Genomic DNA, 24,586 nt, shown 5'->3' with positions numbered 1-24,586 from the left:
ATCTCTTCAACATGGTTTTAGTTTTCTTTGTAAAGTCAGCAGCTCTGTCACTTTTCTCTGACTCCTCTTCTGCTCAACACTCAGCTGACACTCAGTTTCATTTCCACATTCATGAAGTTGTTGTCAAAGCGAATCATAGGCTCCATGATTGGTCAGCAGACTGTGTCCAGGCAGACAGGTTGGATAAGAATAACAGATTTATGTTTGATTACGCCCGTTTCCAATTCAGTTCCAGTCATTCCTGGCCCCAGGAGGTTGATGGGGGTGGAAGATGGGGGGCAGTGGGTTGTAAGCACAATGTAGATGAGTGGAGGCTTAATGTACTTAAACTTCCAGTCACAGTGAATCAGTGTGTGTCAGTGAATGCATCATGTGTGCTTCATGGCTCCATCTAGTGGACTGATAGTAGAAGTAGAGCAGCTGATGGCAGCTTCCTGTGCCTCACACTGCTGTCTGACTGCATTCAGCTGATATTTGGACAGCACACATGATGGAAAGGAGGATTTTGGTTTATGTGCACATGAATGATTTGTGTTTCCTCTGCAGGTGAAGGTAGAAAGTGTGTGTGAGCTGATGTGAATTGAGCAGCATGGATCAGTGTGAGGACAGAGAGGAGGGAGTCCCTCCCTCTAAAAGCACTCTGTGTGGGGAACATGAAAGCCAGACCAAAGCTCAGAGGTGAGATGACCATCTCTAACTGTCCATGACTCTTCTCCATGTCACAGCTCAGCACTCACATCACTGCTCCATCATTATTCACACTCATACCTCTGTGTGTGTTGTTTTAAAGCCCAGAGCTGTGGGGCGTACCAGGCTCAGCTGGACATAACCCTGAAACTAATCCAGAACCTGGACCTGAACCCAGCTGTGTTTCCTTAAAGAGCAACATGTCGAAGGGTATCAGTGTAGACTTTAACAAAAGACTGTTATGTGACAAAGAGTAAGTACATTATTTTTATGAGATTGTTCATCATGTCTTTAATTTAATATTTCCAGTTTTTCCTTCCTGTCTCATGAAGCTGTGACATTTATTGATTTTCTTTGAGGATCAATAAGAGGCCAGAATCTCCTGGACCTGAACCCAGCTGTGTTTCCTTAAAGAGCAACGTGTCGAAGGATTTTCGTCTAAACTTTAAAGGCTGTTCTTCTCCTGCTGAGAGGTAATGTGTGTCTAGATGTTGTTCCTGACTCTGTATTTTTGAATAAATCCTCATGTTTAATATCAGCTCAGCTCTTTTTCACACACATTTCTATGTTGGTATGTGAAGCGGTGTGTGTTGGAGTGTTTCCACAAACACAGCAGTCAGAGTGGAAAGAGTGGATGTTGTAGGAGGTGTTTGTGTAGTGAAGAGGCTGAGTGTCTGTAGGACTCCAGCTGCTCCAGCAGGTGTCTCCTTTGTGCTTTGCTTCAAACACAGTGTAGGGAGGAGCTTCCACTCAGGTGTTTCAGGTGTTGCTGGATGGAGGAGGACAAATAGTTTTTCCCTTCAGTGACACTTCAGCAGCTCAATGTTCTGGGAGATGTTTGTCTTTATGGGCGATCGTGGCTCAAGAGTTGGGAGTTCGCCTTGTAATCGGAAGGTTGCCGGTTCGAGCCCCGGCTTGGACAGTCTCGGTCGTTGTGTCCTTGGGCAAGACACTTCACCCGTTGCCTACTGGTGGTGGTCAGAGGGCTCGGTGGCGCCAGTGTCCGGCAGCCTCACCTCTGTCAGTGCGCCCCAGGGTGGCTGTGGCTACAATGTAGCTTGCCATCACCAGTGTGTGAATGTGTGTGTGAATGGGTGGATGACTGGATATGTAAAGCGCTTTGGGGTCCTTAGGGACTAGTAAAGCGCTATATAAATACAGGCCATTTACCATTTACCATTTATGAAGGTTTATGGATTCTTGTTCTTACTTTGGTTAAACTGAGCAATACATTTTCCATCTAACATTTAAAGTAAATTTCCAGGTGAATAAAAGATCTGCAGCTGCAGCCTCTGTGATGTTTCACAGTCTGAAAGTAACAAATTCAACCAGAGTTCAAACAAAGGCTTAATATACGTGTGTGTTTGATATAATGCCAACAAGTACAAATAGGTGTTCTTACAGGTCTTAATCACAGAGGTCTGATAAGTCTGGTGACTTTCACACTCAGCAGTTTTGCTGCCTTTTATTTTATATTGGCCTTTTTAAAGCCCTTCAAAGTCTCCCACATTCATACAGAGCTTTTAACACCAAACTCCTTTACAGTCCTTCTCCTCTCACACACGATCACACGACTGATTTGTCTGCAGCAGCTGTGTTACTGCTAGTATTTTATTATGTGTGTAATCTCCTCATATTGTTCCTGTGGTTTAGTTTGACTTTCTTCTGCAAACTCAGCTGCTCTGTTGCTGATACACGTCTCCATGAATATGATTGATCAGATGCTGCCAACACCATGTGTTTCATGTGAGCGCTCAGCTGAAACCCTGGGTTGACTTATCGAGCTAATAACAAGCTTCACGTGACTGTGAATGCTAAAGTGAATCCAGATAAAGGAAAGAGACCCTGCTAATGTTGGACTCACTTCTTAGTGTAGATCCCAGGTGTTTTAGTAGCTCTCGGGTTTATAATAGCAGCACCATTAACGAGACTGGGACAGCTCTGTCTTAACGTGGCGACTCTGTTTATTGCCAAGCCGCAACAACAAATACACACGGCACAACCACCAGAGGGTGCTGCATGAACCATTCAATTAGTCCTTACCATAACATCCCCCCTTCTGAGTACATTATAAACTATAATGTTTTCTGTATTAATCCACTTTTATGTCAATACTGAAATCACTGCAACTTAACTTGTAGCTGGATACTCCAAGGCTGTTACATTAACTCAAATCTGTAACAAACATTTATTGCCTTTATTTATAACTATTACTTTATTTAACTGTGTGAACTTATTCTAACTATGAAGGTGGGGTAGACAACCGAGTCCTTCAACTGAGTGAGGGGATTATTCTGCCCCGGGCTGGTCACTCAGGTGCTCAAGAGTACCTTCTACCTAAATCAAAGTCCTTAAGGTACCTCGGTGGGTTCCTGTCTCTTGTAGGATATCTTCTTTCAGTAGTCTGGTTACTTGGTGGTATAAGACACTGCTGAACCTGGTTTGAAACAGGGCTGCTGCTGTTATCTGGCAGGACAGGGATTTGTTGTTCAGTTGGTTCAGTCTTGGTCCCTTTTAGTGTGATGAGATGGCTCCTGTTTCAACGTAGAAGCCCCCTCGGGGTCTCAACAAGGAAAGACCATGGCGTATCTGCTCTGCCTGATATAGTCCCATTTGTTTTCATGTCTGTGATCCAAACTTGATCTCCTGGGTGTAGTCCAGTGAAGTCTTGTGCTCTGTGTCTGTTGTTGAACCATTTCCACTGTTTTTCTCTCTCCTTCCCTTCTCTCTCTCTCAGTTTAGTGATGTTTGTCCAGCCTGGGTTGAGGCAGGATGGAAGTATGGGAACTGTGGTACGAAGTTTCCTCCCCATCAGAAGCTCTGCAGGGCTATGTCCATTGGCAAGTGGTGTGGCGCGATATGCCATGAGAGCGAGACATGGGTCTCCTTCTTTCTGTAGAAGGCTCTTTACTGTTCTCACTGCTCTTTCAGCCTCACCATTGCTCTGAGGGAATCTCGGACTGGAAGCGGTGTGGGCAAAGCCCCACTCTGAAGCAAACTTTTGGAAGTGTTCTGAGGAGAATTGTGGACCATTATCTGACCTTAACTCTGTTGGAATGCCGTGGCGTGCGAATATGGACTTTAAGTGGTCAATCACTGCTGCTGATGTGGTAGAGGACAGCTTAGCCATTTCTATGTATCGTGAGAAATAGTCCACTGCAACCAAATACTGGCTGTTACTCCACTCAAAAAGATCAGCACCAACTAACTCGCACGGCCGTGTAGGAAACTCTGTTGGCATGAGTGTTTCTCTGGGTTGCTGTCTCACCTTTGCACACGGCTCACATTCTGCTACCAGCTGTTGTAGTTGAGAGCTCAGGCCTGGCCACCATACCGACTGCTTGGCTCGTTCCCTGGACTTTACAATGCCCTGGTGACCTGTGTGCAGTCGTGTCAAAACATCTTTTTGTAATATCTTTGGAATAACTATACGCACACCTTTTAGGAGAAGTTGATTTTCAACAGTCAGGTCCCCTGCATGCTGGTGGTATGGGAAACATGGACCTGGTATTTTGAGTTTGTCCGGCCAGCCATTCTTGCAGTAGAGTTTGATTTGTTTTAGTGTTTCGTCTTTGTCTTGCTGCTCTCTTATTTGTTGTTCAGGAAGACCTGAAATCACCTGATGTGCATGCAGGTTCATTTCGTCTCTTAATGTCTCGTTACAAAAAGGGTTTTCTGGTGCTCTGGACAGCACGTCTGCAGTTGCGATGTGTTTGCCTGGGACATGTGAGATGGTAAAAGAGTACCGCATTAATCTAATTCTCAGTCTTTGTACTCGTGGTGGCAGTTCGTCTAAGTTCTTGGAGCCCAAAAGTGGTACTAAAGGCTTGTGATCCGTCTCAACATGGAACTCAATGCCTATAAGTGTCACGATCTGCGGAGGCAGACCGTGCGGTGGTGTGTGTGGTGGACCCAGGTGCGAACACACGAGAGTAGACTGGAGTAAACTTAACTGAAACCGAGCCTTTATTGTGGCTGGTGACAAGTAGTGCAGACAAGGCAGAAACGCAGTGACAAACTAAACTATGACTAAACTGGGAAAGTAAAACTAGGAAAAACTATGAAGACACAGGAAACCATAACTATGAATACTAAGACTGGCTGTGACAACATGGAGGGTGGGAACACAAACGACGCGACACAGACTGCATGAAACACAGAGACTAAATACACATGAGGGATGATCAGGGGAAGTGGCCACACATGGGAGCACAGCTGACACACATGAACCTAACGACAGGACAGGAGAAGTGAAACTGAATATGCTGACAATGAATACAGACTTTCAAAGTAAAATGGGAAACATGGAGATTAGACATGACATGAACTAAACATAACCACGCAGACATGACACATGAACCAGGGAGACTTAGTACAGGGGGAGATGACATAAACAACTAAGGAACAAAACTAAACTGCAATCTAGAAATTAACTAGGTGAACTAAGCTAGGTGCAAATGAATACAAAAGATACATGAAACTCAAATACTGGGTCGCTTGACCCAGGACCATGACACCACCCCCCCTCCAAGGGCTGGCCCCAGACAGCCCCAAACCAAAAAACGGACCACCGAGCCCGGGCGGGCGGCGGGGGACCAGGACGGAGGGCCCAGAACAGGAAACAAAACAGCCGACAGGAAACACTGGAGCACATGACAAAAGTCCAAACAAAGTTCAGGGGGTCGGCCTGGAGGGCGGCAACACAACAGGCCACGCCAGCTCATATCAGGAGGCCGGCCGTGCAGAAGGCAGCAGCGGTGCAGTTCAGGAGGCCGACCCGGAGCTCGCAGGCACAAGAGTTCATAGGTCAAACGGTCGGGGGGCCGACCAGGTGGGTGGCACAGGTGATAGAGCTGGTCCGGAGGCCAGCCATGCGGAAGGCAACGGCGGCGATGACGTAGAGACAGGTCAGGGGGCCGACCATGCGGAAGGCAATGGCGGCGACTCAGGTGAAGGCGGTCTGGGGGCCGACCACGACGGCAATGACGTCCGGCTAGAGGCCCAGAAACTGGCCGACGATGCCGAGGTGCTGGATGTACTTTGGACGGGGGTGTAACAATCGCTGGACCAGGCGTGGCAGAAGCAGAGGCCGCGGCTGGACCAGGCGACGCAGAAGTAGATGGTGGCTGGACGGGCTCCTCGGGCCCTCCAGCTGACGTGGCATGAGGCGGCTGGACGGGCTGCTCGGGCCCTCCAGCTGACGTGGCATGAGGCGGCTGGACGGGCTCCTCGGGCCCTCCAGCTGATGTGGCATGAGGCTGGACGGGCCCCTCGGACCCTCCAGCTGACGTGACGTGAAGTGGTGTGGCTGCTGCAGGGTGCCGGATAGGCACACCCGGGCATCCAGCAGCAGACGCAGGATGAACAGTTATGGAGGCCCCTGGCTGGACAGGGAGCTGAGCTGCGAACTGGACAGGGAGCTGAGCTGCGAACTGGACAGGGAGCTGAGCTGCTAACTGGACAGGGAGCTGAGCTGCTAACTGGACAGGGAGCTGAGCAAACACAGGCTGTTGAAGCATAATCCCACAGAGGGAGAGAGCAGGTGAAAAACAGTCTATAGGGCTTACTATCTTAGCACAGGAGTCCATGAAGTGAGCAGTGTTAATGACCACCAGTCCTGAGCCAGCAATCTTTAGGTTCCCAGAGTCTGTATCAGTTTTAAGTGGCTTAAAGGCTAATGGCCCAGTCTCTGTGGTCACAGGAGGGGTCAACATAAGCTAGTTGGACTTAATCAATGGTAGTGTAAGGCTCAGAGGGGCTGGTTTAACCATATGGAAAACATGAATTGCCACTCCACCCACAAAAACAAGGCTTAGACCATCAGGGTGTGGCTCCTGGACAAACATTAAATACTCAGGTATGGACCTAACTAATGGCACAGTAGTAGCATGACTGTGATATGTTGGACAGATGCGTTTGCTGGAACCCGCACCCGTAGTGATCTGTGGCTTCGGAGTGATAGCTATATTGAGTTGAGAGACAGACACAGGTAAAACGGAACCTGAACCATTAACTGTGGCAGGTGACACCTTAGGCTGTGAGTGAGTGGTAACACCATTGTTCAAGAGCAAAATCTTATCTAGTGATGAGTTCACGGAAACAGGAGAAAACGGTGTCACATTAACCCTGATGTCAGCCTCTATCTCCTGATTGGAGGTAATCGTGTTGGAGCAAAACAGTTCAAAATCGCCCTCTGTGTTACCTTCAGGAAGACAGAATTCATGTTGTGGCATTACACAGTCCAGGTCACCGTGATCTGCAGTTATGTTTGCATCTTGACGACTTAACATGGGTTCATGATCAGCGTTCAGTTTTCAGTTCATTAAACACAAGTGTAGCTGGGCAAACAGGAGCACTAGTTATGTCACACTTTAATTCATGGTCCGCCACCTCTGCATTATCCTTGCTTACTGCGGCTGCAGAGGGCCCCAGAGGTGGGAAAACACATTTCTTGAGGTCCGGCTCCGACACCGGCAGATTTGTTGGCCCATTGAAGAAGGGTGTGGCTTGGGAGCCGGTCAGTTCAGGTACAGCTGAACCTTTAGTTAGAACTAGAGATGGCACGATACCACTTTTTTATGTCCGATACCGATACCGATATCATAAATTTGGATATCTGCTGATACCGATATGAATCCGATAGTGTTTTTTAATCAACAAAACTGTTTTTTAAATATCTTGCTGCATTTTGTATAAGTTCATACTCAAGTTTAAAACAACAACTACACTAAAGCTATTCTGTTATACCTGTATGCAAAAAAAAATATTTCATAGTTCAGCAATACTGATCAATCTAATAAACTTAATCCTACACCATCCTCCCTATTCTGGTATTTTAAAGAGTACTTAGCATAAATATTAAGCAACCTAACTAATAGTGTTCCAACTCCCAGCAACAACAAAAATAAATAAATAAAAAATAGGGAACCACCCCTCACGCTCCACCTCATGATGCTTAATCGACGTAATCAACCTTAATTTGATGCAGTGTGGAAAAAAAAATGCACAGAAATCAATTATTTTTCAAGAAATATTAAATAGATTCAACATCTTTCTTCAACAAAATTGCAGACTGCACAGATGGTACCTTCCCAAAGGAAAAAGTACTATAGCTTACTAGGGTATATATATTAGACTTAATAGTCACTATATACAGTAATTGACTTCTATTCATTTTACATCAAATTAAAACTTTGGGTGTCAGATAATTATTTATTAAAAGCTAGAGAATAAGAAAGAAAAGTATGTCTTTGTGCCCCCTTTTCTCTGTTAATGCCCTATCGGCCCCCCTGGCTAAACTTTGCTAGATCCGCCCCTGCACAGTTACCAGCGTCAGCTACGTAGAAAAAGATCCTGGAGTAGAAAGTAATATTAAATAAATTCTAACAACAGCTTATCAAGCTTAAACGTGCTGCTGTTGTTCAGCCGCTGGTTTCCTCTTTCTGGTGCAAAGTGGGCCAAAAGCAAACTAGAGACACGGACTCGCGACAGAAAAGCCGATCAGCTGATCGTTAAGCAGTTTCATGATTGAAGTAGCAGCAAGAGAGAGAGAGAGGCAGTCGCTCCATATATTAGTTGTTAAGCTTAACGCAGGAATGCTTTACAAACATTCAGAGATGGACTTACACACTTGCTTTACTTCTCTCGGGGATAACTTTGTCGGAGATGAAATGCCGGGTTGCTAGCGAAGCTCCAAATGCTATCCAGACCACCACAGGTCCTGCATGCCACAGCCGCTCTATCACGTGATGCCTACTGCTCCAACGTGCTAACGTTCTGAGGTGAGTTACGGCGTGTTGCAAGTTTTGTGAGGTGCTTTCGTGATATTTAATGGATCGGATTACATTTTTTATTTTTCTCCGATATCCGATCCAGTAATTTAGGTCAGTATCGGACCGATACCGATACGTAATATCGGATCGGTCCATCTCTAGTTAGAACATGGTGTCCAGACATGACCTTCACCAGTGACTGAGTTATGCTTTCATTACATTCATTAAGTGACTGGTGGAGGAGCAGGGGCGACTCAGGAGGGAAGACATTTGCCATAGGCAGCTCAGACTTGGTCGAAACTGCAGACACGGAAAGAGACACAAAAGGAAACACCTCCCTCCCACTATTAACACGAAAAGCAGTGGGAGTCTTTTTCAGTCTATGTGTAGACTCTGTGGTCCCTGCAGGATTGAGTGAATTAGTCGTGATTGACTGAGAAGAACTGTCTCTAGACTGTGGCTTGGTTAATAGTTCATTACTAGCCATATCTCCGGCTAAGTCTGTATTCACTTCACACGCCTTCCACTCAGAGGTAACTTGGGGTGACAGAACAGTTTCACTCACCTCCGAGTGTTGGGCGGTGTGACGGCAACACGAACGCCGCTTTTTCTTGGCTGTGGACCCCGTTGAAGTGGACGGTGGGGCCTCCTGCAGCGTCGCAGAGGCTGAGGAGGCGAGTGTTGGCGGAGTGGTAGGCGGGAGCTCCTGGCAACTCCGGGGGCCCCCAAGGGCCAGGCGTGTCCCGCGGAAAATCTCTTCGTAGTTAGGAGCGAGCCACGGCTCCCATCGGAGCTCTTCCTCTAGTTGCGCGCATGCGGCGCGCTGCCGCTCCTCAAGGTCGAAATCCATGACCCCCACAGCATCCTCGTGTTGCTCAGTGGAGGGCAAGACAGGCCGTAGCGATGCGCGACGGCGGCGCGAACGCCGCTTCCTCTTTGAAGAGGCCGTGGACAAAACTTGACTTTCCATGGCGACCGGCTCCTCGTCCTCCGACCACATCCGTGCCAGATAGAAAGCAGGAGACGAGTAGTCCAATCGAGGCGGCGAGGGTGGGCGGCCGGTCCGAGGCGGGGCGGGGCGGCTGGCGAGAGCTCCTCCTCGGAGATGAGCCAGGGCTTCCAACGGAGCTCGTCTTCCTGATACGCCCATAACACCTGCTGCCGCTCCTCCTCACCGAAGTGAATAGCCTCTGGCATCTCCGTGCGCCGCGTAGTGCAGTCAGGCGGTGGCGAAGATGCGGAAGCCGATGAAGCGTGAGCCAACGGTGTGTTGGCGGTGAGCCTCACTGTTCCGACTCTGACTGCTTCTGGCTCGTGAGGCAGCGGGGTAACAATGCAACAGCATGGCTCTGGTGACGATTCACGCACACCGGGCCACTGCTGCTGCGGGCGGAGTCGGAGAGTGGAGACGAGAAAGTCGCTGATGAGGGGGTGCAGCGTCTCCCATAACCAGGGGAACACGCACACGCACACCCCTACTTGGCGGGCTAACTCTTCCCATTCCTCCTCTCTGGAACAGTGCAGCCATTTGTCGCATAGCGACTCCACTGTCCGGACGATCTCCGTCTTTTGTGTCGCTGGGTCCGGCATGGTCGCGTCGTACTGTCACGATCTGCGGAGGCAGACCGTGCGGTGGTGTGTGTGGTGGACCCAGGTGCGAACACACGAGAGTAGACTGGAGTAAACTTAACTGAAACCGAGCCTTTATTGTGGCTGGTGACAAGGAGTGCAGACAAGGCAGAAATGCAGTGACAAACTAAACTATGACTAAACTGGGAAAGTAAAACTAGGAAAAACTATGAAGACACAGGAAACCATAACTATGAATACTAAGACTGGCTGTGACAACATGGAGGGTGGGAACACAGACGACGCGACACAGACTACATGAAACACAGAGACTAAATACACATGAGGGATGATCAGGGGAAGTGGCCATACATGGGAGCACAGCTGACACACATGAACCTAACGACAGGACAGGAGAAGTGAAACTGAATACGCTGACAATGAATACAGACTTTCAAAGTAAAACGGGAAACATGGAGATTAGACATGACAAGAACTAAACATAACCACGCAGACATGACACATGAACCAGGGAGACTTAGTACAGGGGGAGATGACATAAACAACTAAGGAACAAAACTAAACTGCAATCTAGAAATTAACTAGGTGAACTAAGCTAGGTGCAAATGAATTCAAAGATACATGAAACTCAAATACTGGGTCGCTTGACCCAGGACCATGACAATAAGAAAATCAGAGAATCGCTCGCATGCCCAGGTTATGGCAAACGCTTCCTTCTCTATTTGAGCATACCTTTGTTCTGTGGGGGTTAATGCTCTTGAAGCGAAAGCCACTGGCTTGGTTGTGTCATCCTCTTGTTTCTGAAGTAGCACCGCTCCTAGTCCATAGGAGGATGCATCAGCTGATACTGTTGTTTGTGCTTTGGGGTTGTAGAGTGCCAAGTTTGGTGGTTTACTCAGTTCTGCCTTAATGTTGTCAAACGCTGTTTGTTGAGCCTCACTCCAACACCACATGTTTTTGGTACTGAGTAGTTCTCTCAATGGCTGTGTTTTCTCTGCTAAGTGGGGAAGGTACTTGCCTAGATGATTAACCATTCCTAGGAATCGTCTCACTCCACCCACATCATGTTGCTGACCGCTTTCACTTTTTCTGGATCTGCTTTGACTCCTGTAGTGTCAATGATCTGTCCGAGGAACTTGATTGAGGTCTTTGCAAACTCACATTTCTCACTTTTCAATGTCATCCCTGCTTTTTTGAGCCGTTCAAGGACTGTGACCAGTCTCTTGTCGTGCTGGGTCTGTGTGTCAGCATAAACCAGAATGTCATCCATTTGGCAGACAACTCCGTCCAGCCCCTCCAAAAGCTGAGACATTCGTTTTTGAAAATGCTCAGGGGCTGAGGATATGCCAAACCAGAGTCTATTGAAACAGTACCTTCCGAATGGTGTGATGAAGGTTGTGAGAAGAGCTGACTGCTTGGACAAAAGTATTTGCCAAAATCCTGAGTTAGCATCGAGTTTTGAGAACAACTTTGTGCCCTCTAGCTGTCCTAGGGTGTGCTCAACTGATGGCAACATGTGTCTTTCTCTTTTCACAGAATTGTTCAGTTTGGTCAAGTCCATGCACACACATGCACTTCATCTCTGTTTGGTTTAGGTACTGGAACCATTCCTGCACACCAGTCAGTAGGCTGCTCTACTCTGGAGATTACCCCTAACTCTTCCATACGAGCAAGCTCTCTTTTGACTTTGGGCAACAGGGGAAGCAGGACCCTTCTTGGGGTTGACAGGGCAAATGGTTTAGCGTCTGCTTTAAGCTCAATTTTGTATTCCCCCTCCATTCGGCCTAACCCACTGAATAGTTTTGGAAACTGCTGCTTTACTGCCTCTACCGAAGTGAGTGACACTGCTTCTACTCTGGCCACTAACCCAAGTGCTACACTTGCTTAGCGGCTAAGTAACCCTTGCGTCAGGTCTGCTACTACATACACAGGCTGTACTGTAGTTTTGCTCGGAGTGCTCAGGTTATCAGTAAATGTCCCTCTGACTGCTAGTGGAGACATTCCCGCCCCATACAGTTTCAGATCTGTGGGTTGCAGCTGTGGTTTTTGTGCTAGAGCATTGTACTCTTTTTCAGGCAAGACGGTTACGTCCGCTCCTGTGTCAATTTTGAGCCAGCAGTCTACATTGTTAACTTTTATTTTAGTCAACCACGCATCCTCAGTTCTCTCTGAGGCTACTGTTCCCAAAAATGCTACCTCCCTTTCTTCACTGTCACCACCTGCTGCACGTATTTCCCCCACTGCCCCAGACCTGCACACTCTTGCATAGTGACCTTTCTTTTTACACTGATTGCACAGTACCTCTTTGGCTGGGCACAGGTTCTTGCTGTGAAGGGGTGTCTTTCCACATCGGTTGCATTGGCTTTTCAAATTCCTCTCTGTGGTTTGTGGCACAGTCTTTCTTGGTTTAAAGTGTTTTATTTTTGCTTTAATGATGTCCACGTTACAAAGATTTTCCTGCTTGAAGTTGTTTTTAAGAAGATCCTGCTGCTTCTTAACAAGCTCACTTTGGTGAATCCGTATCACTGTTTTTTCTAACGTGAGCTCTGCGTCCATTTGCAGTTGCTCCGAGAGCCTCTTGTCTCTTATTCCGACAACGAGTCTGTCTCTTATCATTTCACTGTGCAACGCCCCGTAGCCACAATGCTCAGCCAAGGCATATAGGGATGTAATAAACCCGTCTGCAGTCTCTCCTGCTTCTTGCTGCCTTTGGTTGAACTTTGCACGTTCAAAGATAACATTTCTTCTGACTACAAAGTGTGCCTCAAGTTTGTCTTTGAGAGTGTGGTACTCACTCGCCTCCTCTTTGGTCAGGTTCAACGAAGTGATCACGTCTTCAGCTTCATCGCCCATTGTATATATCAGAGTGTTAACCTGGTTTTCGTCCGATTGTAGCTCGAGTCCAGATGCTATCCTAAACCTCTCAAAGCGTCGGATCCATTTCGGCCACTCTTCTGACTTTGAAAAGTCGAACTTCGACGGCGGTGATACTTGGAAGGCTGCCGGCGTGGCTGCCATGCTTGTAGTCGCGAGATGCTAGTTAGTGTTTGCTAATTTGTTAGCTTAGCTCTTACTGTGGCTGTTAATGCAAACTTGCAGGGCGAGTTCTCTCCGGTGAGAAAGCTTCCGTTTTCGTGACGTTCTTCTTCCCTCCAGAGCACTTCTGACACCATGTTTTGGTAGATCTCGGGTTTATAATAGCAGCAACATTAACGAGACTGGGACAGCTCTGTCTTAACGTGGCGACTCTGTTTATTGCCAAGCTGCAACAACAAATACAACATCTGGACGTAGCGGTTTGTGGGAGAAACGTTTCGTCATCATCCAGGTGACTCCTTCAGTCTCAGCTGACTGCAGGTTTCCAATCTTATGAACAGGACATTTGCATAATGACTGAAACCAGCCCACTGAAGGAACAATGGGCTGGGAGGTCAGTCCATTGATCTTAATTATGCATTTCTCATGACCATTGATCAAAGCCCATTGAATGATGGCCATGAGTCCCATTCACAGAGAGTTGGGGAATGGCTGCAATCACAGCATGTAAGATGGTGACAGATGTATCCTTAGGCCCCCTCCTCACTTCAGAGATGGTCTTTCCCTTTTCACGTAAATGGCCTCCTTGACTCCGCCCTCAAACCAGCGTTCCTCCCTGTCCTGGATGTGTACATCCTCATCATTGAAAGAGTGTCCACTGGCCTGTAGGTGTGAATAGACTGCAGAGTCCTGGCCTGACGAGGTGGCTCTTCTGTGTTGTAGCCAGAGGTTGTTTGGTTTCCCCGATGTATAAATCCTGCCAATCCTCCTGCACTTAACAGCGTACACTATGTTACTCTGTTTGTGTCGGGGGACCCGATCCTTGGGGTGGACCAGTTTTTGGCGCAGCGTGTTTTGGGGTTTAAAAGCCACAGAGACCCGGTGTTTAGAAAAAAGTGTCTCAACTGCTCCGATACTCCTGACACTTATTGGATCACTACAGGTTTTCACTTAGTCAGCGGTTGTCCTTCTTTCCTGGATCGGCTGGAGCTTTCTTTAGGTGCCTTTCCAGCTTTGACAAAGGTCCAGCTGGGATAACCACATTTACGCTATGTCCAGATGAACAGAATAAACTTTTGGATGATTGAGAATGCATGAAGACGTTCCTCCTAAAGTGTTATTCAGTGTTGTGACAGTCAGCTGCTTCAGCTGCTGCTGGGATGGGCTGTGGCAAAGAGAACAGAGAAAATCAAAATCAGAGTTTTTCTCTGAATTAAAAGCAAGGAAACAACAATATATTCTACATGGTGAAACTGATGGTTTATGGTGTTTGGGTCTGTTTTTCTGTATTTATGCAGATAAAGTGTAAACTCAGATGAATTATACCATCAAATTTTAAAGGAAAATATCAGGATGAGTGTCTGTGAGCTGAGAAGGACGTGAAGCGAGCAGTTTATCCCAGAGCTGAAGCTGCTCTGTGTGCAGAGATGAGCTCAGATTCCTGCTGTGATTGATCAACAGTCACAGAAATGTAGACTTGTAGTTATTACTGCAGTATGGTCACAGCAGATACTGATAAACATGTATTATGAGGATGGATGATCAAGTTTCTCACTCTCTCCTTTAAATCTCAGTTTTTTTCTTCTTCACAGTTTATCTGTTAATTTATTAATGAATAATACTGAAAGAGATTCTGTTATATTTCCCCTTGAACATCACCTTATTAGGGCGGCATTAGGAAATAGCCCCCCTCCAAAGAATGAATAAATGATGATTTATTTATTTATTTATTTATTTATTTTATTTAGCACAGTGCATGTTAATGAACATAAATGTAAAAAAAAAAAAATTACATGAATGTAAACATACCAGATTATAGCCAAGGGCTAATTTCCATCTGTTGTCCTTAAGCATAAAAAATAGACATAATAATTCATAAAAAATCATCATTCATTCATAATAAAAACTCCATCACCAAACTTACACATACACACCTTTCTGTTCCCAAATAAAACATTAAAACTATACAACTCATACATGATCACACACTTGATTTGTCCATAACCAGTTTTTAACCTTTGCCTTAAACAAATTGAGTGTAGAGCATTCTCTAATGGGTTGAGGAAGACTGTTCCACAGAGAACAGTCTTTAATTACTGATTACTTCCCCAAAAAAGTAATCCCATTACTTTACTGATTACTTATTTTCAAAAGTAATTAATTACTTAGTTACTTAGTTACTTTTTAAAAAGACGATTTACAACCTGAATCAGAATCAGAATCAGAATCAGAATACTTTATTGATCCCTGGGGGAAATTATTTTTTGTTACAGTGCTCCATTTTAAACCAACATTAAGACAAGACAGACAATACGCTAACTAAGAATAGTACAATATATACATATATATACATACATACATACATAAGTCACTTATAAATAAATATTTGGAAAAGAAACATGTGTAGTTGTAGCAGCAAACAGTGTGTTAAGTGGATGCGTTGTACAGGGAGATGGCCACAGGCAGGAATGATTTCCTGTGTCGTTCAGTGGTGCTTTTCGGTAATCTCAGTCTCTCACTGAACGAGCTCCTGTGACTGACCAACATGTCATGGAGTGGGTGGGAGGTGTTATCCAACATTGTCTTTATCTTGGACAGCATCCGCCTCTCCGACACCACCTTGAGGGAGTCCAGCTCCATCCCCACAACATTGCTGGCCTTACGGTGATAAAGCAATAGATCTTTAAGCCCAATTCTACTTTTTCTACATAATCCATCATACAAAATGTAATCAAATGGAAAGGTACCTTTTTAAAACTTGTTTTATTAGTTTTAATCTTTTAGCTTTATGCATCAAGCAAAAATGTAATTATATGCAACATTCTCTGACTGGAAGTAATTTGTTTAATATTTAAACCTATTTTCTGCACAAAAAAAAAAAAAAAAAAATATATATATATATATATATATATATATATATATATTTTTTTTTTTTTTTTTTTTTTTTTTTTTTTTTGTGTTTACACTCACTCTTTCAGATGCAAGTAAAACACAGCAGAAAATAAATAAAGTCAAAGACTAGCGGTCCTTTTGCTCTATTTTCACCTGTAAAGCAGGAGTAGGTTAGGCGGAGGTTTATCCTGGTGCAGGTGTGCCGCAGCGGTCAGTGGAAGAATCCGTGGATTTCTCTGTGAGCTTCCCATTACGTCGTAGCGCACTCCCGGTGCTTGCTTGGAAGTTTAGGGGGGGGGGGGGGGGGGGGGGGGGGTTTTGCTGTAAAAAGAAGTTTTCTTCCCATGCACAACTGACACTAATGTTTTTGTCACTTTTTATGGAATTAAACTCAATGTAAGGTCAGTACTTCCACGCTTTAAACGCTGCACCCTCATACTCTCTCCCGCACTTGATATATTATCCATTGTTGCTCTGCACACAGCGGTTGTCACGAACATCGCACTCGCTTACGTCACTGTCATGAGACATTCTTGCAAAAAAATCACGGTTTTACTAACGCAGTAACGCAGCGTTCCTACGGGAAAGTAACGGTAATCTAATTACCGTTTTTGCAATAGTAATCCCTCACTTTACTCGTTACTTGAAAAAAGTAATTGGATTACAGTAACGCGTTACTGCCCATCTCTTCATGACAGTGGTGGTGGGAAGTCGGTTTTTTTGTCAAGTAGTTTTAAACTTCTTTTATAAATGTTTTCAATAGTTTTAAGTGTTGTTGGACAAGCAAGTGACCAGGACGTCAAACAATAGTCCATATGAGAGATGATCATTGAGTAAAAATACGTTTTTGCAACATTCATATTTAAATTATTACGTATATGATTAAAATTTCGATTATTAAATTTAAGTACCTGGGACACTTTATTTATGTGACTCTTGAAGGATAATGTTGGGTCTAGAATGACCCCAAGATATTTAAATTCTGGAGCTAATTCAAGCTCTACTCCATCCAGGAATATGTTTGACTGCTTCAAGTTTAAGGGGCGTTTTGAAAAATACATACAGACAGTTTTTGAGGTGTTCAACATTAGGCATGAGTCCTCCAGCCAGCTATGCATTAATGCTAAAGCAGCTGTTAGATCTTTTGCCACCTGCTGGACACTATTTGCTTGGGTATATATAACTGCATCATCCGCATACATTTGAGTAAATATATTTGGACAGACTTCAGGTAAGTTATTGATAAAAAGAGACAACAATAAGGGCCCAAAAACAGATCCTTGAGGAACCCCTGTATCTAAATATGGAGATTTAACCCCATCCAACACCACACACTGTTTCCTGTGTGAGAGATATGAGGCAAACCACTGAAGAGCCTGACTGGAGATATTAAACTGAGTCAATCTGGACAACAATATTTTATGGTTTACAGAGTCGAAAGCCTTCTTTCGATAATAATAAAATGATTAAAAAGCTGTTACGAGTTCAAAATTGGGGATGGAGACAAGAGAAAAAACCACAATAACAACACTGGTGCGGCCGGGTTAAGTCAAACGATGATTTTAATGAACACACGCGTGGGAGATGGACACCGTACGCAGATAGCCTCAGATCTCAAAATGGTGGAGCATTGATCAAACTTTTATAGCCTCTGGTGCCCCCACCTTATCATAAAAGCCTAAACGTTCACATGCTTTTCTCTCACACAGCGCCTAAGCTATGACCTTGGCTCCCCGTTTATCTGCTCCTGCTGAGATGGGGCAGAAAACTCCAGTATATTCTGTTCTCTTCTAATCAGACAAATAAGGCAATGACTTTCTGCGAACAGTATTTCTTATAACTCAGCAGTATAATGCATCATAAAACAATATCATTCATCCACAATAAATCAGCAGTCTAATGTAATGCAAATCAGTTTAACTAATGCAATAGTTATCAGCTTCTTCTAATTCAGGAGAATAATGCAAACTAAAACTACATAATAATTCACAATCTTTAATTAGGGGTATAACATGGCATAAAATAATATTATAATCTAACACTGACTGGAGATATTAAACTGAGTCAATCTGGACAACAATATTTTATTGTTTACAGAGTCGAAAGCCTTCTTTCGATAATAATAAAATGATTAAAAAGCAGAGCTCAGAGTGGTAGAATGGTCAAACATGGATCCACGGGTGGTTCAACTGCATTTGGTGACGTGACTAAAGCAAATCTTTCAAATAATCCCACCATCAACGGCATGTTGTCTCCTTTACTACGGTTACTTTACTTGGTCACCGTGTGAATTTCTTTGAAATGAACCAAATTCTTTTATTTGTTGGTTGTTGCATATTTAACCTCTACAGTCAGGAAAGGAGGAGATGAGGCCTCAACAATGTTGGGTTGTAGCTGCGGTTCATGTTAGAGTGAGTGTCCATGGAATAAATGTAAGTCAGTGAACTGGAAACATGACTGTGTTAAAACTTTTGTTTCCTTTTTATAATGAGTCCAATCAAAGGTGTACAGAAGTATCTCCACTTTGACTTTTCTGTGTCACCATCAGAGCTTCTGCACAGTGTGGAGAAAGATCCAGAAGCAGAGCTGGACTGCAGACAGCCAGTCAGAGCAGCTGTGTACAAAGTAAGACTGAACATCTGTCTGCTGATGGACTCATTTCTGAAAACTGGACTTCTTGTGTTGTTCAGACATTGAAGAGTTTTCTTTCTCTTTAGTATCATTGTTTTTCTTTCTTTCAGCAGATGTTGGTCTGCAGGAGGTTTTAGATGAACATAAGATCAGTCTGAGGAGGAGATGTGAACATGCGACTGAAGGAAGTGTTAAAACAGGAAGTAGAACCCTTCTCAACAGGATCTACACTGAGCTTTACATCACAGAGGGACAGAGTGAAGAGGTTAATACCCAACATGAGGTGAGGCAGCTGGAGACAGCTTCCAAGATGGACGCCCTCCATGACGCTCCAATCAGGTGCCAGGACATCTTTAAAGCCTTACCTGACCAACAGAGACCCATCAGAGTGGTTCTGACCAACGGCGTGGCTGGTGTTGGAAAAACCTTCTCAGTGCAGAAGTTCACTCTGGACTGGGCAGAGGGCTTGGAGAACCAACATGTCAGTGTGGTGGTTCTGCTTTCATTCAGGGAGCTGAACCTGATCAGAGATGAGCAGTACAGTCTTCTGGAGCTGCTCCATGTTTTCCATCCAACATTACAGAAGGTCACAGCAGAGAAGCTGGCTGTCTCTCAGCTTTTGTTCATCTTTGACGGCCTGGATGAAAGCAGACTTTCATTGGATTTCACCAACAGGAAGCTGCTGTCTGATGTCACACAGAAGTCATCAGTCAGCCAGCTGCTGACAAACCTCATCCAGGCGAATCTGCTTCCCTCGGCTCTCGTCTGGATAACTTCCCGACCTGCAGCAGCCAATCAGATCCCTCCTACATGTGTTGACAGGCTAACAGAAGTACGAGGCTTCACTGATGCCCAGAAGGAGGAGTACTTCAGGAGGAGATTCAGTCATGAAGAGCTGTCCAGCAGAATCATCTCCCACATGAAGACATGCAGGAGCCTCCACATCATGTGTAGTATCCCAGTCTTCTGCTGGATCACTGCTACAGTTCTGGAGCACATGTTGACTACAGAAAGGAGAGGAGAGCTGCCCAAGACCCTGACTGACATGTACTCACACTTCCTGCTGGTTCAGACAAAGAGGAAGAAGAACAAGTACCATGAGGGACATGAGACGAGTCCACAGGAGCTGACGAAGGCTGACAGGAAAGTTCTTCTGAAGCTGGGGAGGCTGGCGTTTGAACATCTGGAGAAAGGAAACATCATGTTCTACCAACAAGACCTGAAGCAGTGTGGTCTGGATGTGATAGAGGCCTCGGTGTACTCAGGAGTTTGTACAGAGATCTTCAAAAGAGAGTGTGTGATCTTCCAGAAACCAGTCTACTGCTTTGTTCATCTGAGCATTCAGGAGTTCCTGGCTGCTGTCTACATGTTCCACTGTCACACCAACAGGAAGACAAAGGTGCTGAAGATGTTTCTAAAATCAAAATCTTTGACCAAGATGATTTCCAGTGTTTTTGATAACAAATATCTCCAGTTACTTGATGTATTTCTGAGGAGAGTCATGTATAAATCCCTCCAGAGTAAAAATGGCCACCTGGACCTGTTTGTTCGCTTCCTTCATGGCCTCTGTCTGGAGTCCAACCAGACACTCTTAGTAGGTCTGATGGGTCAGACAGAGAACAGTCCAGGAACCATCCAGAGAGTCATCAACAACCTGAAGTGGATGAACAGTTATGGAATCTCTCCTGACAGCAGCATCAACATCTTCCACTGTGTGATGGAGATGAACGACCTCTCAGTACATCAGGAGATCCAAGAGTTCCTGAAGTCAGAGAACAGATCAGAGAAGGAACTCTCTGAGATCCAGTGCTCAGCTCTGGCCTTCATGCTGCAGATGTCAGACGAGGTTCTGGATGAGTTGGACCTGCAGAAGTACAACACATCAGAGCAGGGACGACAGAGACTGATTCCAGCTGTGAGGAACTGCAGAAAAGCTTGGTGAGTCCAGATGTGATCATTAACATCATTGATCAGTGTAGGTTAGTAGTTTAATTTAGAAAATAAAATCAGATTGTAACCACAAAGTGTTTGTGTCCGTACGCTGCAACCTTCCACACCATTCCTTTATTGTACAGACTCAGCAGCAGCTCCATGGATCCCAAATCCAAGAGTGGAGAACAGATTTGAAGTGTGTCACATCCATGCAGTCACAGCTGTTTCCACCATGTTTCCACTGATATTAATCCTGTTCAGTGACACGTTTCATATCAGTGAATATGTTCTTTAGGACGTCCACTCACATGTTTAAGTGTCCTGCTGGAAATCACTCAAATCATCCATGAAATCCATGAAAAATCCTTTTAGTATTTTTAAGTTCACCCTCTGTCCTCTCTCTCTCTCCATCCTCCTCACTGCTTCTTTCACTGATAATCACACAAACATCGTATTCAGCTACAAAATAACACAATAATATCATCTGATGATCATTATTATAAGAGCAGGATCCATATTTGATATCAGAGTAACACACTGCTTGGTTATGTGCAGTCATCATCAGTGACTGTGGGTCAAACAGAAGCTCTCTGATTGGTTGCTGACCTTGGTCACCTGTCCACTCTCACCTGTTTGTGTTTGCTCTCTCTTTGCTGTCTCCATCCTCTCTCTCCTTTCTCTCCCTCTCTGTCTTTGTACGTCACTCAGGTCCAATGGAAACAGTGACATTTACAAACCAATCAAAGACAAACTGATCCATGTCAGGTTATAACAATATTCAAAGTGAATACAGGCTGCTGCTGGACACAGACGGGTAACATCATTTTGACTTGCTGTCACCTGGATCTGGACTCATAAACACTGAAGCCCTGAACAGGAATACAAATCATTTTCTGCCAACTAGCGACACACCAGCAGATAATGGCTCAGAAAGCTAAAATGAGCCAATCATTTCTGTGTTTAGTTCCCCTGAAATCAGATCTGATATCAGCAGCTCTGAGTTCATTCATCATTATTGTCCAGTGATGAGATTTCTGCTCCGTTTGGTAACAGTCAGCTGGTTTTTCCTGCGTGTGGATGTGAACAGTCGTACCTGACAGCAGGTAGCAAACAAAGATCATCTTTCCAGCTGGAACTCTTCACTGAGCTGAACTCATTCAAAATGTTCTGGAGTCAAAACAGGAAACAGTCCAAATGTGTGTCTTCACTCTGACTCTGGATCAGATCTCAGTGACAGACTGTGGACATTATGGAAGCCTAAATGTGACACCATCTTCCTCCTTCATCTGCAGATTAAAGCCAAACAAAGATTCTCATTAAAAGTCTGCAGGTCTGAGAGAGACTCAATCGTTGTGTCATGTCAAACACAGTAAGAGGAGCTGAAGCACAGATGTGAAGAGCAGATTCATCAGATTATGACCTCACTCTGTTTTGTCTTCATATACATTCAGTCTGTGTTTATAATGCAGATTTTCTGCTTTTATAATAACACATTTTATATTTTCTATCATCACAGACTGACTGAGTGTGGACTCTCAGAGTCTCACTGTGAAGTTGTGGCCTCAGCTCTGAAGTCCAACCCCTCCCATCTGACAGAGCTGGACATGAGTAAACACTACAACCTGCAGGATTCAGGTGTGAAGCTTCTGTGTGCTGGACTGGAGAGTCCAAACTGTCGACTGGAGACTCTGAGGTGAGTTCACTGACTGCGGCTGTTGTAGTTTTTCTATATTTCAGGTCTTTGATGTTTGAAACTTTCTTTAGTTCCTAAATGTTCAGGATGTGTCTGAAGACAAATGTGAAGAAGTTTGAGTGCTTTAAGAAATGTTTTGTCGTTCCAAACGACTGAACAACAGTTTTTCCTTTTGGCTCCAAACAGAAGTGACAGACTTGAGCAGGGTTCATTTAAAGGCTGACAGAAGTGGAGTGGTGACGGGGAGATGTTTGACAGGACAGTGTTTCAGCCTCCACAGGTTCATGTTGTGCTCCATCAGTCAGTGAAGATGAAGTCAGTGGTGATGAGGCTGTAGAGTGTGTGAGGGATGTGAATGAGGATGATGAAGATCTGATGATAGCAGATAAAAACAGGCTGCAGAGACTTTGAGCCATACAGGGCACACAGTGTGTGTACAGAACAGCTGAAATCATTATGGAGGCCTCACTGGGATATGGGAGCATCACAGTACAGCTTCAGTGAAGCATTAAAGTCTCTGATATGAGATGAGAAATGAAGCAGCCAGAGCTTTTTCATGAGTGGAAATCCACTGTGACTGTGAGCTGCTGCTACAGCCTCCAGATTAGCCAGCAGCTCATCCTGCTGATCATTGTCTCACCAACTTTAATGGAAGTGTGATGTTTTCAGCTGGAGTGATGGTCAGGGTGGCCTCCCTCTCCTCTTCTTCTCCTCTTCCTCTTTCATTTGTAAAGCCACTTCTGCTGCTTTCATTCATTTGGAAGTCCTGTAGCTGAGTTTGGGAGAGACTAACAGCCTCGGCAGCAGAGGGGAGAAAGGCTGTAACACCACCACTTTACTCTGTTCTACCTGTCACATCATTTTATCAGGAAACAAATATGCTCATGTTTTTACTATGTTTGTCTTGAAGATGTAAGAAGATCACATGGTGCTTTTTATTATTGTGTTGGGTTGTTTCCTGTCTCTTGGATGGAGCCCAGCTGTGCGTGGCCCCTGGGCCTGTGGTCAGAGTGTGTGCTGGATAATCCGGCCCAGGATGAGGCCAAACTGACATGGGATGAAATGTCTGTCACATAATTGAGCTTAGTGTAGTTTCATTTCTTTACAATTTAAAAACAACCAAAACTTGTTTCTGTCTTTTCTATGTTATACTGTAGACTTTCTTTGATACTGTGTCCAAAAGGAGCAGCTTTTACTTTGAAGGGGAGGCGTCTCTGTTTCCTCTTCAGGTTGGATGATGGAAGCAAATTAGTGTGTGATGTTCTTTCAGTGTTGCACTTTGTAGACGCTCCCTGAGCACTGGTCTCACAGCCAGCTGCACATAGAGACCAGTGTTGTTAGTCCAGGGGCCCGTTCTTCGTACGTCGCTTACTACATCCAAGATCAAATGACACATCCAAGACCAAATCATCGCGCTAACCGTGAGCTCGCTAATCTGGTTCTCCGAACACACCTGCTGTTGACGATTAGTACAGCTGGATGAAGTAATGTGAGATCACTGAGTGTCGTAAAAGGGGCTACGCATCGATAGTAGAAACATTGATCGGCAACCCTCTGATTGGTTGGCGAAAATGTCGAAGGAGCGCGCTCGGTATTTTTCGGCAGCAGAGCAAGAACTCTTGAGTGAGGGATTTCAGGAGTTTCAGAGTTTAATCAGAACGCAAGGGAACACTGCAAAGGCTGCAAAAGCAAGGAGAGAGGGCTGGCAGAAAGTTGCTGACAAATTAAACTCGTAAGTAATCTAATAATAACAATAATAATGGAGTGGATTGATATAGCGCTTTTCAAGGCACCCAAAGCGCTTTACAATGCCACTATTCATTCACTCTCACATTCACACACTGGTGGAGGCAGCTACAGTTGTAGCCACAGCTGCCCTGGGGCAGACTGACAGAAGCCAGGCTGCCATATCGCACCATCGGCCCCTCTGGCCAACACCAGTAGGCGGTAGGGTAGATGTATTATGAAAGAAACTCCGTCATAAAAGGCGTGGGCTTAGCCTTGTCTTTACCCTATAAGATTCAAAATTGTTCTTAAGTAACACTCAGCAATATATTCTCAAGTAACACTGAGCAATATACCATCAGCGGGTTAATTACGACGTCGGGAGCAGTTAGGAGAACAAAATGATACAGAGACTGTTCAGGTTGCTTTCCCAAAATCAACTCAAAGTTTATTCTTTGTGCAGCAGTTTTTTATAGGCAGACAACAAGTTTCAGTTCAGACCCTGCCCACTGGGTGAGGTGGTGTCCTTCTGACAGTTGGAATCCTTTGTTCAGCAAGGGCAATAAAGATGTACTCACAAGACCTATAAATCTTATACAGAGGTCTCCTACATTCTGAGTTCTGACAC

General features: G+C 45.0%; 1 protein-coding gene across 1 annotated transcript in view; it reads left to right on the top strand.

The window, feature by feature from the left end:
• The first annotated feature begins 410 nt into the window (after positions 1 to 410).
• The window catches only part of LOC147336528 (NACHT, LRR and PYD domains-containing protein 12-like), a 272,065-nt gene continuing 247,889 nt past the window's right edge, over positions 411 to 24,586 (top strand). The window contains exons 1-6 of the mRNA XM_086286199.1: positions 411 to 678; positions 791 to 940; positions 1,047 to 1,160; positions 18,526 to 18,602; positions 18,719 to 20,538; positions 22,094 to 22,233. Of these exons, the coding sequence (XP_086142325.1) occupies positions 590 to 678; positions 791 to 940; positions 1,047 to 1,160; positions 18,526 to 18,602; positions 18,719 to 20,538; positions 22,094 to 22,233 (2,390 nt within the window). The 5' untranslated portion in view covers positions 411 to 589. The remainder of the gene's footprint in view (positions 679 to 790; positions 941 to 1,046; positions 1,161 to 18,525; positions 18,603 to 18,718; positions 20,539 to 22,093; positions 22,234 to 24,586) is intronic.

The sequence above is a fragment of the Aulonocara sp. 'chitande type north' Nkhata Bay genome, linkage group LG3 (assembly GCF_057382095.1).
Source record: "Aulonocara sp. 'chitande type north' Nkhata Bay isolate Kocher_YH1m ecotype deep benthic linkage group LG3, A_spYH_male_GT1.1, whole genome shotgun sequence".
Classification (NCBI taxonomy): domain Eukaryota; kingdom Metazoa; phylum Chordata; class Actinopteri; order Cichliformes; family Cichlidae; genus Aulonocara; species Aulonocara sp. 'chitande type north' Nkhata Bay.
The sequence above is the reverse complement of the archived record's forward strand: the minus strand, read 5'-3'. Positions and strand labels throughout refer to the sequence as shown.